The 15,874-nt window shown below is 36.2% G+C and overlaps 2 protein-coding genes across 4 annotated transcripts; both read right to left on the reverse strand.

Moving 5' to 3' along the window:
• Nucleotides 1–56: 56 nt before the first annotated feature.
• On the reverse strand, nucleotides 57–2,951 carry LOC111784075 (protein TIC 20-II, chloroplastic). 2 transcript variants are annotated; one of them, XM_023664903.2, is made up of 4 exons: nucleotides 2,898–2,951; nucleotides 2,606–2,692; nucleotides 1,546–2,180; nucleotides 57–539 (listed from the first exon to the last, which is right to left on the reverse strand). In XM_023664903.2, the coding sequence occupies exons 2-3, from the start codon at nucleotides 2,622–2,624 to the stop codon at nucleotides 1,552–1,554; spliced, it is 648 nt and encodes a 215-aa protein (XP_023520671.2). In that variant the 5' UTR covers nucleotides 2,625–2,692; nucleotides 2,898–2,951; the 3' UTR covers nucleotides 57–539; nucleotides 1,546–1,551. The 2 variants fall into 2 exon arrangements, with proteins under 2 accessions (XP_023520671.2, XP_023520670.2); XM_023664902.2 differs by having other exon boundaries at nucleotides 112–550.
• On the reverse strand, nucleotides 2,743–14,344 carry LOC111784074 (Zinc finger C-x8-C-x5-C-x3-H type family protein). Of its 2 annotated transcripts, XM_087123211.1 has the most exons (11): nucleotides 14,198–14,326; nucleotides 13,415–13,452; nucleotides 12,873–13,062; nucleotides 11,140–11,231; nucleotides 10,935–11,030; nucleotides 8,855–8,948; nucleotides 7,330–7,550; nucleotides 7,086–7,204; nucleotides 6,157–6,328; nucleotides 3,513–3,585; nucleotides 2,743–2,966 (listed from the first exon to the last, which is right to left on the reverse strand). In XM_087123211.1, exons 3-11 carry the CDS (start codon nucleotides 12,984–12,986, stop codon nucleotides 2,928–2,930), a joined length of 1,020 nt encoding a protein of 339 aa, XP_086979337.1. In that variant the 5' UTR covers nucleotides 12,987–13,062; nucleotides 13,415–13,452; nucleotides 14,198–14,326; the 3' UTR covers nucleotides 2,743–2,927. The 2 variants fall into 2 exon arrangements, with proteins under 2 accessions (XP_086979337.1, XP_023520667.2); XM_023664899.2 differs by lacking the exon at nucleotides 13,415–13,452 and having other exon boundaries at nucleotides 14,198–14,344.
• Between the last annotated feature and the right edge of the window lie 1,530 nt (nucleotides 14,345–15,874).

The raw sequence follows: 15,874 nt of genomic DNA on the forward strand, positions 1-15,874 counted from the left end.
TCAAGATTTTTAAAACAGGCGGAAAAAGGTTTCCACACCTTCATAAAGAATTGCAATTAACTCATTTGAAGATATATCTTTTGATTCATCAATCAAAACTAATTTATCATCTCACTAATATCTCTAATGATTCCATTAATATCTCTAATGATTCCATCAACCATTTCTGTAGCAGTACAACTTACACCATTTTTGTAAGATATAACAATCTATTTTTGTAAGATATAACAATCTAAAGGTTTTAAAACGTATATACTAGAGAGAGGTTTTCACACCCTTATAAACAATGCTTCATTCTCCTCTCCAACCGATGTAGGATCTCATCTTGGATATTTCCTACCGTTACTCTTGGATTTTCTAATATCCAGTTTCATCTTGTCCACAAAATGGAAGGCTTCGTCGTATCAAAAGTCGAGCACAATCGATCGTGGACCTAATCAAGTTTGATATCCAACTTTCTAACTAAGAACCCACATCAAATCCTCTTTCCCTTGACAAGTCTCCTCCATCTTCATTGTTCTTTCCATCATCTTCGTTATCTAAAACATCCCTGGAATAAATACTTCAAAAACTTGTTCAAACTCAGAAACCAAAAAATGCACAATCAAAATACACTTCTCAATTCCTCTACTACACCTTCTAAAGGAGTACAGTTCTACATGGAAACAAAATTTCAGTACTTTTGGAGGAAAACCACAGCCCTACTTTACAAACTCTTCAATTCAAAACTTCCCAGAAAAACAGAGGGAAAAAGGTGGGTGAAAAGAAAGTATGAAGATGCAGAGCCCAGGAACATCCATATCCAACGTGCATAACAAAACACTACATTCTCTTCAATATCGTTGCTCTCTTCAATATCTATCAACCTTTCCCTTTATTTATGATACTACTGCCTCCTTTGCAACTCCGTTTCGCGGCACACCCCACAAATCTTCCCTAACGTAAACCACTTATTCAAATGTTGGATTCCATCGAATTCTAGTTCTATAATCATTCTTCGAAACATCCACAAAGGTTGTCTTATAGCAATTCAATTCAATACATCTAGTAGACTTCACTCTACCTTAATCAATCCTTCTTTCTCGTTTTTTGTAAACCCTTTTTTCCAATCCAAGGGCACGACGCCAATGTCGGTTTCTTATTAAGCTCGCCTAAAATTTTGAACACTTCACCTATGGGTAAGGTAGACTACATGCCTTAAGCCCAACTTGCCTTAACCAAAGGGGCAACCCTTGGGGGCTATCTATCATCCATGATCAACCTATTGCAATTGCCTCTCACCCAAAATTTTCCTTCTGCAAAACACTACTCAGTATTGCTGCTGCAGAAACTCATAATCAACAAATGCACAACTAAAAAACACTTCTCAATTCATTTCTTACGCATCATCTAAAGGCGTGTATGGACCTACATTGTTTCAGAATTCCAATAATTTCAAAGAATAATCCAAACCCTACATTACAAGCTTCTCAATCCAAAAATTCTCGGAGGAAAAAATGGTGATAAAAAGAGGAAAGGATGAGAAAGAACAGTTGAGGAACAAACCTAAGCCTAAATCTGCCTCCCAGCAGCATCAGCAACAAGCCGCAAGTGAGGGGTCCGACCCAGAAGGCAAGAAGCGAGCCTGTAAACAAAACACAAAACACTGAAAAGAAACAATCCATTATGGCCCCAAACCATAATCTGGAACCCTAATCCGCCCGGACCGGGACTCAGAATCCTCTGTATCAACAACGGCACCGCCAACAGCACGTCCAGAGTCACCGCCTGCATTGAATTGAACCTCACGTAGCGGTTGAAGTTAGGGTTCCGGACAACGCCCAAGTAGAGCGCAAAGAAGGCGATGAAGCTCGAATGTGGGATCGAGCGATAAAGCCCTAGAATAGGGAGAATCGGCTCGAAGGCGAGGCCGAGGACGGGGTACTGGGTGAAGAGTAAGCGGCCGTACTGGAGGGAGTTGAAGAAGGGGAGAGTGTAGGCGACGGCGGAGATGAGGCGGTCGGTGGCCGGAGTAGGGTTGTAGGACATGCGAACGGTGACGGATTTTGCGGGTTTTGAGGAGAGAAGAGGGAGAGAGGAACGGTGGCGGGATTTGAGGACGAACAAGTGAGGGATTAGAGTGGCTTTAATGGCTGTTTGAGTGGGGAGGTTGAGAAGAGGGATGAAAGTGGAAGCCATTTCTGCAGCAGAGGAGAAGAAAGAAGAAAACGATGAAGCAATGCCCTTTTCAGGGTATACACACAGCCTACGATACAATTCATCTTTTAAAATGATAAAAACACTTTAAAATGAATAAATAATTAATTATTGAACTCAATTAGTAGCTGCATTCTGCTCGAACTCTCTACTAAACTTGAAAGATTGAAATGTAACCACAAATAAGCGGATGAAAGTTTTCCATGAACGGATGCTGTATCTACCTTAATAGCGCCCCTGTCAATCCAAACAAAAATTCACAATAGAAAAAGTTGTTCTTACGTGACTTCGGTTTCCTTGAGAATGGAAAGATTTCATCAACCCTCAAAATACTTCTCCAACGACTTTACTAGTCACAGGTCTGTCATTCAAAGTGTCTAGAACTAGAAAAGTCAGATCATGGGCTTACCAATCGCCTCATTCTTCATTCTTAGACCTCGTTTTGATTGTCATGACTGCTCCATCTGCTAGTATAACAAACAAGAGGCTCCATCTACTGGTATAACAAACAAGAGGCTATCAAGCAATAAAAATGTAAAACAAAAGTTGAGATAAGACACTTTTCAAGATAAAAATGTAAAAATTTACAATACATGTGCAAGATTTAGCATTCTTTTAAAAGCAGACGCCAGTCTCTTAGAAGTTTGTGAGATGAAGATCATAATTCATTCACTTAAATTTCGCCTATGTACTACAAATACCTAATATATTGTTGTCCTCAAAAGTATGGGCTATTGAACAACTGCATCTGGAGGTGCCACTTCTGGTATCTGAATACATTTTCAAAGAAACCTGAGTTTAATAATACTCAAAAGATCATACGGATGCAGCCAGAGTAGAATGAAGATGTTATAAACTCTAGTTTTCCTTTGTTCTTTATATAGGCTTGTGGTTTTCAAAAGAAACTTATGAGGTATACTTATGTAGTCTAGTTTCAAGAAGATTTTTCAAAAACTAAATAATTATACAAGGCTAGATTCCACTGGTCTACTACATTCCTCTTTTAAAGAAATTTCCATTTTATCTTTTTATAAGAAATTTAAAACAAATGGGTAAATATTTATTGCAAATCTAGATTTTTGTAGCTTAGATCTATATATAGCTCGTAACATCTAACAAATTTATATTCTAACACAAGTTCAGGTACAAACTACACTCAATTTGTGAGCCAAATACTCCGACATAGAGTTTAGGTGGGTTGTGAGAGTGGGGATCTCTAAAGGAAATCAATGGCAGCGTCATATCGATATTCACAACTGTTAACGATACCGATACATATGATGAACAAGAACAAAAACAAACGAAAAACATCATACCTCTCCAGGAACCCATTTCTCTTTCAACCAAATGCTGACATCCACAGAACTATTTTCCTGCTGTAACTTATTTCTGCATGATTCACAAGAGAAACATTACATAAATTTCTAACTTTTTTAGGTGTACAAATTTAGTAAGTAACATGAAGCTGCTTGAGTTTAATTGTTATTGGTAAAGAGATGATGAAAAATCTCATAAAAGAAATAAAAACCTAACAGCAGTTTCATGAAATTGAAAGAAATGATGTTCAAACATGAAGTTGGAATGAGACTGAGCAAAAATTTCCAGTGGGGAGGAAAAGATGATGCACAACCACAATTAGTGACTAAGAACTTCTTAGAGGTTTGTAGCGAACAAATTCTATGAGATCGGACTCAAATACGGAACACATGCTCCTAGATGACACGACTCAAAAGACAAGGTGACAAGGTGAGGGTAAGAGGTGTTGAGGATTTGAACCCATGGGATTGGAAATTCGAACCTCCAACCTCTCAGTCAGGGACATATGTCTTGGTAAGGTAAGCTATGGGACATATGTCTTGATAAGGTAAGCTATGGGACATATGTCTTGATAAGGTAAGCTATGTTAGGTTGGGTTAAATAATGAAGGTAATTAACGTCAATAACAACAATATCAAATATCAAAAAGAACTTTAAAGGATCAACTATTTCATTTCCAAACAATAAAATTCTACTAAGAGGCTAGTAATAATAAAAGAGGGCTTTTATTAATAACCCTAGTTCAAATTTAATAGAAGAGAGTCTGTTGAGCTTCTTGGAAGGTAAATAGATTTTAGGGAAAGAGAATGCTCCCAACCGTTTTCCTTCCATTAATTTAAAACATAATTTTTCCATTAAACACCATTTTTATAATAGAAGTCGAAGTATTGTGGATTTAGATGAACTTTGGAACAAATGCTGCTTTGCCATTTGCAGATCCAATTGAAGAAGCCTTTAGATCTATTATTTCTGAGCAAGATTCCCCTGGTTTTAAGGAAAGCTGCGGTTTAGAAGTCCATACTCAATAGAAGGAGCAGAAAGCCTTTTCAACTCCAAATGTATCGGCTGTCAAAGATTTATTTTCTTCTTATATTACGATCTATGAAATCCCTCCACTCTCTCGGATTATTGACAACTAATCCACAATTCCAATGTTTTTTTTTTTTAAATAAAGAACTAAACTTTTATCGACAAAAAGATGAAAGAACATATAAAAGCATCCAAAATACAAAGGCCACAAAAGGAAATGAAACTAAAGAAAAGGGCTCTAGACAAGTACAATAAGACCCAAAGAACAATTACAAAACAACTTCATCACCAACCAAACAGAAACATAGAACCTAACAAAAAACCAAACATCAATAGAGTCTCTCTCAGTCCCTCTCTTAAAGGTCCTAATAATATGCTCTCCGCACAAACCACACAAAGTAGAGCAAACTCTTACTTGCCACAAAACTTCCCCTCCTTTGCATGCAGAGTGCATTTAGGTGCTCTATGTCACAATCCATGGTGTGATTAAGACTCTCAAAAAGTCATCGAGGATGATGACTAATTTATGTGGGAGAATGTCACAACCATACTATGAATAGAGTAGGTTGTGACCCTCATATAGAGACAAAGAAGACGACGACCCTCATATAAAGACAAAGAAGACGACGACCCTCAAATGGCACCCATCTAGCCATGTGAGGGCCAAGATAGACAAGTGTACATGAGAGACCTTGGCCCCGAGTAGAGGCAAGGTCAAGTCAAATGACTTGGCCTAATACAGAGGCAAGTTGATTAAGGCCACAGACAATTTAACATGCATGGCCGAATATACTAGATTCCACATGAATTGTGTTCAGTTGGCAAAGGTAAACCTTACCTAAGGTTCGATGAAGCCACAAATACATGCGAAAAATGTATATAGAACTTAAGTTTTCCTTAAGGCTTGTCATGAGCATTTCAAAGTAATGACACCAAAGTAATGACACCGCATGGTTAGAAATGTACGACTATGACAACCCTCTGTCTGCAAAGCGACTCATTTATTGGTATTTTCTTGCATGTCTCTTTGCATGAGGAGGAGTGGCTCGGAGTTGAACATTGTTCTTTTGTTAGTATCAGTAAAGAATTTATTAGGTGATTTGCACGAAGAATTGGTGGCAATTGAAGAGGCTATTATGATCTCATGCTTGCCTCTTCAAATTTATTGACTCATCAAAGTTAGTGGTTCTGCTGGAGATTTATTTTTGGCAGTCAAATGATTGCTTGATTCATTGGGTTTGGTCAGCTTGCTTCAATTTCCATCTTTGGAAGCTTCTCAATTGTTTTTTTTTTTTTTTTTTTTTTTTTCTTTTTTGTTGGATTCATGAATGCTCTCAGGCTTTGTCTCTTCTTCTTTTTGGGTTTTCTTTGGCTTCTAAGTTTAGCTTTTAGGATGTTCGCAGTTAAAGCTTTACTTTCAGGATTTTGGTTGGGTTGCTTTTATTTTATTTTATTTTTCTTCTTTTATTATTGTTTTATTTTCCTTCTCTTTCATCCCTCCCTAGTGGAGTTCGTCTTGAGCATTAATATATTTTCATTTCTTCAGTGAAAAGTTCCATTTCTAGTACAAAAAATAAAAAATATAATAATAAAAAATGACTACAACAAGCTTACACCAATTGGGCATTTGACAGAATTTGTCCACCAGCATCTGTTGAGGGGAACTTTGTTGGGATCGCTGGAGAGGAAAGAAGATTGCTTCCAGCATTTGTTATGCCACTGTTATTGAAACCACTTAGGGTAGAGTTTCCAAATGTTTGGCTAGGAACTTGGCTACCAAATACACCTACAAATTCAACAATCAGAAGAAACTAAAAGTTTATGATCGCAATAGTAAATAAAATAATAACCACACTTCACAGCTACCATTAGGAATGCACAAAAACCATATCAAATCGAAAGAGCTTTAGCTTTTTATCGAAATGATTATGGAACTCTCCTGCAGAATAACTCACTACACTGCCCAGCTTTACCCATCTGGGACTAAGGGTGCATTTGGGATTGCTTTTACAATGGTCAAAAGTAATTAAAGAAGCATCTTTAACTAATCTTTACTAATTTTCTTATTTGGTAAAACTAGTAATTCATTAATTCATCTGCAGTCACTTTTCAGTTTCTTCTTACATGCAAAATCACCTACCTAGTAGTTTTTAAAAAACAGCTTTCCTAAAAATCTGCCATAGTCTCTAAGACTTAAAAATTTCATTCTCATCATAATACATATCTTTTTTTCTTTCAAATCATCCTAGATCGATAAAATCAAATTTTGATTGACTCAATTTTTTAAAACAATGGTCTTACTTACGCATCAGCGACCATTGAAAAGGAGTTTCTTTCATGTGGGAAAGTGGTATTAAAAGGTTGTATCAAATAACTTATATTAAACAAGATAACTTGCAGTTTAAATCATATAAAACCTTAGCTTATCGTTTTACATTCTTAGTTCATCTCCCATTCATAGAGATACTTTTTCGTTGATTTGGAAACAATGATCTGATAAAAACAAGTCACAGCCTAACTTCTACAAAAACTCGGGAACACACCTCCAACTGCACCAGCATTTGTTGATGGAAAATTGGTTGCTCCAAAGGTACTCGAATTTTCAGGGGAGCTTGAAAATTGAACTGGCTGGCCAAAAGCATTATTAGGTGGGTTAGAGGGCCTGTAAAATAAATTGTCAAAATGTTAGGTCGAATGATTTACACAGACGGCATAGCATCAATTCAATTTTGTAAAGTACATACAGTCTCATAGATAAATACTAAAATCAAGTTGTTTGCTTCTTACCTTGCACCAAATCCCGTATTAAGTGATGCACCCAACTGGCTAAAACTTGACAATGAAGGAGGACCGCTATTTTGAGATCTTGGTTGAACTGAAAGAGAATTAGTTCCTGACAGTGAGCTTTGGTTGCCAGAAGCACGATTTAATGGTGTTACATATGGCTTATGAAGAAGGCTCTCAAACTCAGATAACTTAGAATTAAGTAAATTTCTCTCCCTTTCAACCTGTAACAGGATACATGAAGTTAATAGTTAAGGAAAGATGTAAATGTTACCACATTATGTTGTCAGATAGGGAACAGTTTCACCAATATTATGAAATTATACAACGGAGCATATCCCATCTAAAGAAGTTACAAAAATCTTCCCCAATTGGTAAGAAGAGAGATTATGCTATAGTTGCTAAAAGGTAGAATATTTTTACACCAAGATAATGCCAGAAAAGATAGGTAATCAGTCAAAGCTTCCTATGTCAAAAGAATGGAAGCGTTAGTTACTGCTTCACAATTCACGTACGAGGGATTGAATACTACTCGAGTCAAAGATTAAACCATTGCTATAATTGAACATGTACTCTACACGTCTAATTTGAAGGTTTGGATAAGGGCTGCTTTTTCGTGGTTTGTGAGGGTAAGCTATTTTGCAGGGCCTTTGGATTGAGAGAATCAAATTTTATTCCTACATACCAAACACAGAATCCTATTACAAAGAAAACCATTACATTCCCAAGCTTCATATTCCTATTTTGCATACCAAGAGCTTCCTTGTTAATTTTTCTACTTTCAATCTCATTTAATCAAATCTTGAAAGTCAAATTAACAGTTGAAGGGTTTGAGATCTTTCTTTCTCTCTTCAAATGTTTGTTAACAACAAAGGTAAAAATCCAATAGGAACGCTAGGAATGGGAACAAGGGGATGAAACCGAGATGCATACCCCATTTAGGATTGGGATTCCCACAAGAAAATTTCTTGTTTTTTTATTTAATTATTTGTTTCATTAAAATTATATTTATTCGTGACAAAATTAGAAATTACATTATTTATTAGTTTAAATAACTATACATATTAATAATTGGAAAAAAAATGGATAGGGGAAGGTTAAAGTGAATAAAAATTCCCTGCCTCCATCTTCTCCATGAAGAAAATAAAAAAATAAAAAAAAAATTGTTTTTCTATGATCCTATTTTAGTAGGGGATTCACTGTCCCACCAGTATGGATTTTTGCCACCCCTAGGATTACCCATAGCTCCCATCATGACATTACCCAAATAAAACCACGCAAACTAAAAATTGAAATTGTGAGGTCCAATCATATATAAAGATAATAATATAATTTTCAAAAACCATGGTACATTCTCATCTGTGGAATATTTTTAAAACAGAAAGTAATATATATATAAGGAGAGTTCATTTGACAAAAAAAAAAAAAAAAAAAAAAAAAAAAAAAAATTATGAAAGCTCAACTACAATGTAACAAGAAACACCTGTGCAGTTCTAGGAAGTCAAAAGCAATCAACATGTTTCCTTACAATTGATTGCAAGCTTATCCCTCGTTTGGCTTCATCATATGCAATCGCCCGAAGTTCTTCATAACTAACATCACCAACAATGTCACAAGGTTGACTGCAAACGAAAAAGTGCAACGGCGTCAGATCGGATGAAAAGCACTGCATAGAAATTCCCCACTACATTTAGTTTTATTACTCTCTTTGTGTGTGTGATTTTTTTCTTTTTTTTTTTTGGGGGGGGGGGGGGTGTAAGAAACATGCAAACAAAGAAGGGGATATGGGATAGTCCCTACCACAAAGGAATTACAAAATAGGCTCCTTATAGGCAAAGATTCATATAAATTCATCATTAGAAAAACCCTTAACAAGTACACCATGTAGAAGCAAAAAAAATCCCAACTGGAGTCCTCTTGTCCAAACACCTATTGTTCCTTTCAAACCATAATCTCCAACATCTTAGGGAAGACACATCAAATGTTGAAAATCTTGAAAGGCTCATGCCAACGTAAGGCTGCAAAAGGAAGTTAATATTGATATTCCTCATCATTTCTACACATCACACACCAGCAAGGAGAACGCCGTAATCATCTTTTTTGGATTTTACAACACGAGTTCAGCCTCTAAAGAGCAAAAGTTAACATGAAACCTTCATGTTCTAGGGCACTGTGCTTTCCATATAAGATTCACAAAGAAGCAACTGAGGACAGCTTGCTCAATAGTTAATTTTCGCACCAAAGTTCTCACACTGAACGTAGCACTCCTTCGAGGGAGCGTTTCTTTCTATCCTGCCTGCATCAGAAGAAAAAGAAGAGAGAAGATTTGCAAAAGCAGCCCATTCTTCAATTTCAGCATCCACCAGGTCTCTCCTAAACTTGAGAACCAATCCATTCTCGCATATGACCAGTAATGGCATATGGAATTACCATTGGTATTAGCAATTGAATAAAGCCTCGAAAAGTCTGTACTGTCCCTTGGAGGGAGGGAACCATTCATTAGGAGCAAGCTCGTATTTGCAGGCTTCTCCAAACAAGCTTTTTTTCTTCTTTTTTTTCTTTTTTTTTTTTTTTTTTTGGGTTCATGAATCACCATCTCCCTTGAGCGAGAAGGGCCATTTTCTAGCTCGAAGGTTCCCAGCACTTAGACCACCCTTGGAAATTGGCAGGGAGGATACTTCACTATTAACCAGATTACATCTTCCTCCATTTCGAGTGCCTCTCCAGAAGAAATTTCTAATAACCTTTCCAGCCTCCTCACAATCTTTCTTCATAAATTAAAAATGGATAAGTAACATTTGCAAGGGTCCATCTACATTCTCTAGGGCACGTCAGTCTTTTCAACTTAGCCAATCTATTTGAAAAATAGTCTTCAATAGGGTCCAATCTATTTGAAACACGGTCTTCATAAGGTTTGAAATTCAGAACCATCTGGTCTTCTGCCCAGGGGCATGCCCAGGAGAAAGGCCACAGTCCTGTAGAACAGCCATAAAATGAGCTAGGTAACTCACACCATCATCCCTGATATTGATGCCGACTCTAGAAGACTTTGATTGGTTTGAAGGTCAGAGTCTCACCACATCTACCAAATCATTAACTTTGATGAGCCATAATTAGAGAAAAAGGAACATTGAGATGGTTTACTTGGATGTTGTCTCTACCAACTCAGAGCCTCTAGTCTCCCAACAACTAAACATTTGACAAACAAACCACTAAAGACACATGCAACGATAACAAAAAGGAAAGGAGCAAAGGGGTGGCCTTCTCTGGAGGGATGGGTTGGTACAACAAAAGAAAATAACTCAAAATACACTAACACAAGTTGTAAGGATACCGGTATAAGCTCTTCGAGTTTTATCCAAAGCCAAGGAATCTTAAAAGGAATACCAAGGAGTCAATCTATAGATACAGTTGTCAAATAAATGTCACTTAACAGGAACTACAAGTTTCTGTTTTCAATTAAAAAAAAGAAATTGATATGACAACGACTTCAATAAAAAATAAGTAAACATCAACTGCAAGATTCATTGGTGCTAAAAAAAATAATTCTAAATAGCAGGATTCAAAATAAAATTTTAGCATAATGACAAGTCCAAATGTGAGCATACCTTTTACTGTGGCCATAGCATGTCAGTTTCCATAATGGCCTCTCATTTTGAAAATCTTCAGCAATTTGGCGCTTGCAAGACTCCCCATCTGTGCATCTTCATATACACGAATTTTCAATTCCATTTTTAAGTGATTGACATTTATGACTAAACAGCAACAAATAGAGGGAAATATAATCTGATGACCAGAGGATTGGACACACACATGTGATTAGCTGATGCGGGCTGATTGTCTGGTTTTCGAGAAGGAGCATTTCCAGTAGGTGTGGAAGAACGAGTCCATTTGTTATCATATAGCTAATGAAAAAAGAAGTAATGAATCAAACTTATGAGTTTATCTCAGTAAATAAAAAGTTTGAAAAGAACAGGGGGTGGGGGGTGGGGGAGATATAATATATATTGTAACCTTCTCTTTGAGGGCCTTTCTAACCCCTCAAAGAGAAGGCTAGAGAAGTATTCTCTTCCGAGGCCATAAGATAACAAGAATTTTTCCTATGGTAGCTCCTTAGGAGGTTTAGTAGTAGCTCTTATTGGGTGGTTACAAAAGATATTGTGGGTGGGTGCGGAGTAAGCACTTTTTTTGTGGGAAAAAAAAAGAAAAGAAAAAACTTCATGGAAAAAATGAAAGAATACACAAGGACCTAATAAACAATACCCAAGAAAACGAGCCAAGATAAAATTAACTATAAAGAAAGAGGCCAAATAGAGATAAAATATAATAATAAACCTCAAAATTGGATCTTTGGTTTGAATTTGAAATAAAACAAAAAACCTTTGAAGACAAGTTTCTTAGTTAAGAAGATTGTTTTGAACTTCATCAAGATCAAAGTTTCTTGTTGGTGTTCACTGTCTCAAGTTTTTTATGCCTATTCATTGTTTTGTATTTATGCTGGTTGGAAGGCTTTTTCGTAGTCCTGTTCTTTAGTTTCCCTTCATTTTCATTTCCTTCTCCGTCAACTCTTTGTAGACCTTGTACATTTGTACTCCTATTAACTTTTTCGTTGATGAAAAGTCCTATTTCTTGTTCAAATAATAATAAACCTCAGGCTATAGTTAGCATCTACAAAGTATATACACTCTTTTTGAAAGTGTCCATATCGGACACAGATATCTACAACACATTAAAGACATACATTGGACATGTCTCAACGCAGGGGGAACACGCGGATACATCAACCTAAACACATGCGTGGGATAGTGCTCTCATTGGTGTTCATTGTCTTCCTTATTTGATAAATATGCTTTCAACAATATTTTTCTTCACTGGGATGGATTCTTATGTCCTTGTTCGCTGTACTTTTGCTTTCTCATATTTTTCTCTCTCTGGACAATGTTGCCTGAACATTTTTTTCTATCTTTTCATCAATCGATGAAAAGTTTGTTTCTTGTTTTAAAAAATTATAAATAATAACAATAATAATCACCTAGCTCATTGTCCAACCCAATCCACCACTTATGATCAACCATAAAATTTAACCCAACCCTAAAAACCCTATGAAAGACGAAAAGAGATCACGAGAGGAGATCCTGTAGCTCTCTGCTACAAGCACACTTATTTTTTTTTATGTTGAATTTACATGTTTTATCTATTTTAAAGTATTAGTTTATCAATATACAGACATATATTCTTTTTTTAAAAAATGCATCCCCAACATGTCCTACTCCTGCTCCTACTTTTCTAATTGACACGCGGTGATGTCCAAGTCTAATCTCCTTGTTCGTGCTACTTAGCTTAGTGTTGGTCTAACATAATTAAGTCTTTAAATGGGCCTTGTGTTGCATATCTGTATATTGGCATTCTTTCATGTAATCAAAATTTCTTTTATGTGGAGGAACTAACTCCTCATATAGATATTATTGAGGTTTATGATGAAAAAATTAATGCTGCTAATAACTTCAAATATATATGAGCATAAGGTCTCGAAAATGAAAGGTGACCTTATATTGGTTTTGTTTGGATCCAGAATCAACAGCTGCTTTAGATTGACCAGTACTATGAACTCCAAATCCAAAGGGATTAGGTTTTTGCTGTTGCTGTGAACTTGTTTGCATCCCAGAGCCAAAGTTACTCGGTTTCTGTGGTTGCTGAGTGACGTGGAGGAATTTGCACCTTTCACCATATTGACAACTGAAATAGTGCAGATCAGACATTAAGCACAAAGCCAGCACATAAATATAAATAAAGGCTACCAAAAACTGAACTTGGATAAAACATGATATCGTTCAGTTGGGGATGAGAAACCTGGGAATGAGAAAACCCAAAAAAAAAAAAAAGTGATCCTAACAGTAAGCCATTTAAAGAATAATCATGTCCTAATCTAATAGATACTTCCATTCTCTTCTTTTAGTTAGGTCATTAAGGTCTAATAATATATTTTCGAAGTTTAAAAGTATATAAGAAAAGGATTCATGTACAGTTAAGGAACCGTTGTTTATCAAAATATAATAACATAGTAACATATGAAAATATGAAAATATACCTTACAAAAAAATGTCCGAGGAAAAGACATACTTCCACCTGACAAGGAAATAAAAAGACTACTAAACTAAGAGCTAAGAGCTAAGAACTATTGATTTCAGCTATGAGGCAACGCAAAGTGCTCCTAAAACGCAGACTTCAAATTAAAAAAACTGGCACGATAGCTGAAACTACCAATTTCAAGAATCTCTTAATCTTTAAGTGTAACTCCTCCCAACAAATCTTAAATGAGCAAATATGAGACATTGGTATAGCACAACCAATGCATATCAAACCATTGAAAAAGCTTAAGCTATATCAACAAACATGGATGTGCATAATGCATTAATTTGGACATATCGAAGAAAAATGTCAAAACGAAAAATAAAACCGCACATTTTATAGTCAAATCAACAGACTTGAGAACTGAAAATATCTTACTTCCCTGAATTCCTCTTCGCCCAACCAAGATTCCACGAAGATGAGAACTTTCTTCTCGCAAATATCACCACTATTAACTACTGAAGTAAATGGATTAAAATCCAAGCACTGGTGCACTCCACTAAATCTAAGAAAGACCATAAAATCCCACTTAATTCATCCTACTTACCTCGAACCAAACTATCAAAAATCTCATAATCTTCAGCAGATTCGTATAGGAATCTCTTAAAGATACAGTGTGCGGAAGTCTTAGCACAAATTAGCGATTACAAACAATCGAAGAAGCAGAACATAAGATAAAATTGTCGAATATAGCGATGAAATAGCACTAAACAGACGAAAATAGGTAGAAAATCCACCATACCTGCCACGCTGAAAATTTCTGCAGGGTTCTTTCTTGTAATGCATGATTTCTCTCTGTCCTTCGGCTCAAGTTTTTGCTCCGCGCTCAATTTCTCCTCGGCGGCGAGTCTTCTCTTAATAATATGCACCCGGCGGTGAGGCAATGGCCAAACTGATATAAAGCTTTTGAGGGTGTGAAATTACCATATACTCCTTTAACAGAAAATAATTTTACCTTTTATCTAGATTAATTGTAAAAATTAGACAAATAAATACAGTGTGAATTACTATTTTGCCCCCTTTTAAATAAAATTCCTAATCTTACCCTATAGTGTGAACTTTGTAGTGTTTGTTATAAAATTAATACTTTTAAAAACGTAAAGTCAACTACCAAAATGATCTATCGTCAGATACTTTCACTGAAACATTGCAACTCATACTACAACACGAGTTCTTCCGTAGCAACTTAGCGTAGCGTGGAAAATTTGAATACCGAGCTTTAAATCGTGAGTGATTTGGGCACGTAAAGAGTTAGGTGGGACATCGTTAGAAGACTAAGATTTCATCCAAGGACGTGAGAGAGATTGGTGCACTTATAGGAGAGAGGCATGTGTGAAGAGTTGGGAGGATTTGAGGGACATCAAGGACACGCCTTGTTGGGTACCATGGCGTTGTGGGGTACCACTCATTTGACTTAGAGATATAATTGATAGATTATAGGAAGATTATAGCATGGCCTTGTCTGGAGAAGGTGAACATAGTGGCATGCCATTATCTCGAAGATGATAATCATCTTGTCTTGCTATTACCTTCATATAGTGATTGATAGGATAGGTTATCGAGAAACTTGAACGGATTAAGAGACTCTTCGTGTAAGTCGATTACAGGTAGAATTACAAGTCATTTTGTACTCAAAATTAAGTTGTTCTTACTTTGAGAGCATTAAAATTATCTATTTAAGGAATCAAGATGCGTGTAATAGCTCGAAAGTCAAGTGTCTGGGCACGAGCAAAGCTAGGAGTAGCTTTAAAGAGCATATGTTGATCACCTTGCATCGATGGAATATATCTGGTTCAATGTAAGTAAAGGGAAGTTATCTTTCAATGTCGCACGTTTAGATTCCTGTCAACATATCACATTGTCGTTTAACGACATTTGCTACATCGCACGTTTGATATTGTCAAACAACGATGACCCTGTTTTCTATGATTGATTTTCTAGTGGTGTTTTTTTAAGACATTTGAAAACGACATAGAAAATGTCAACATCATGCTCAATAATATTTTTTATGAGCTAAATTCAATCTCGAACGACGTTTATGAAAGAAAAAAAAAAGGGGCTTTTTCTTTTGGTATTTTGTTTGGTGGCACTAACTACGAGGAACATAACCAAAGAAACATATTCCCTTCAAAGTGAAAAGTTCTTGAAAAAAGCAACTAACCTCGAGAAGTCAATGCAAAATGTAATGTTATCTCTCTCGTGAAAATCAAAAGTCAAACCAACAAGTTGTAACAGTCCAACCCAAAAGTCAAAATGTAACCGTCTTTGAACTTTTCCTTTTAGGTTTCCCCTCAAGATTTTAAAACGAGTTCATAAATTTCCACACCGAAATGCTTAGTTCGTCTCTCCAACCAATATGAAATCTCACAATCCACCCCCTTAGGGACCCACGTCCTCGTTGGCACACCACCTAATATCG

This window comes from Cucurbita pepo, chromosome 4 (assembly GCF_057944985.1).
Source record: "Cucurbita pepo subsp. pepo isolate OVF chromosome 4, ASM5794498v1, whole genome shotgun sequence".
NCBI classification, from domain to species: domain Eukaryota; kingdom Viridiplantae; phylum Streptophyta; class Magnoliopsida; order Cucurbitales; family Cucurbitaceae; genus Cucurbita; species Cucurbita pepo.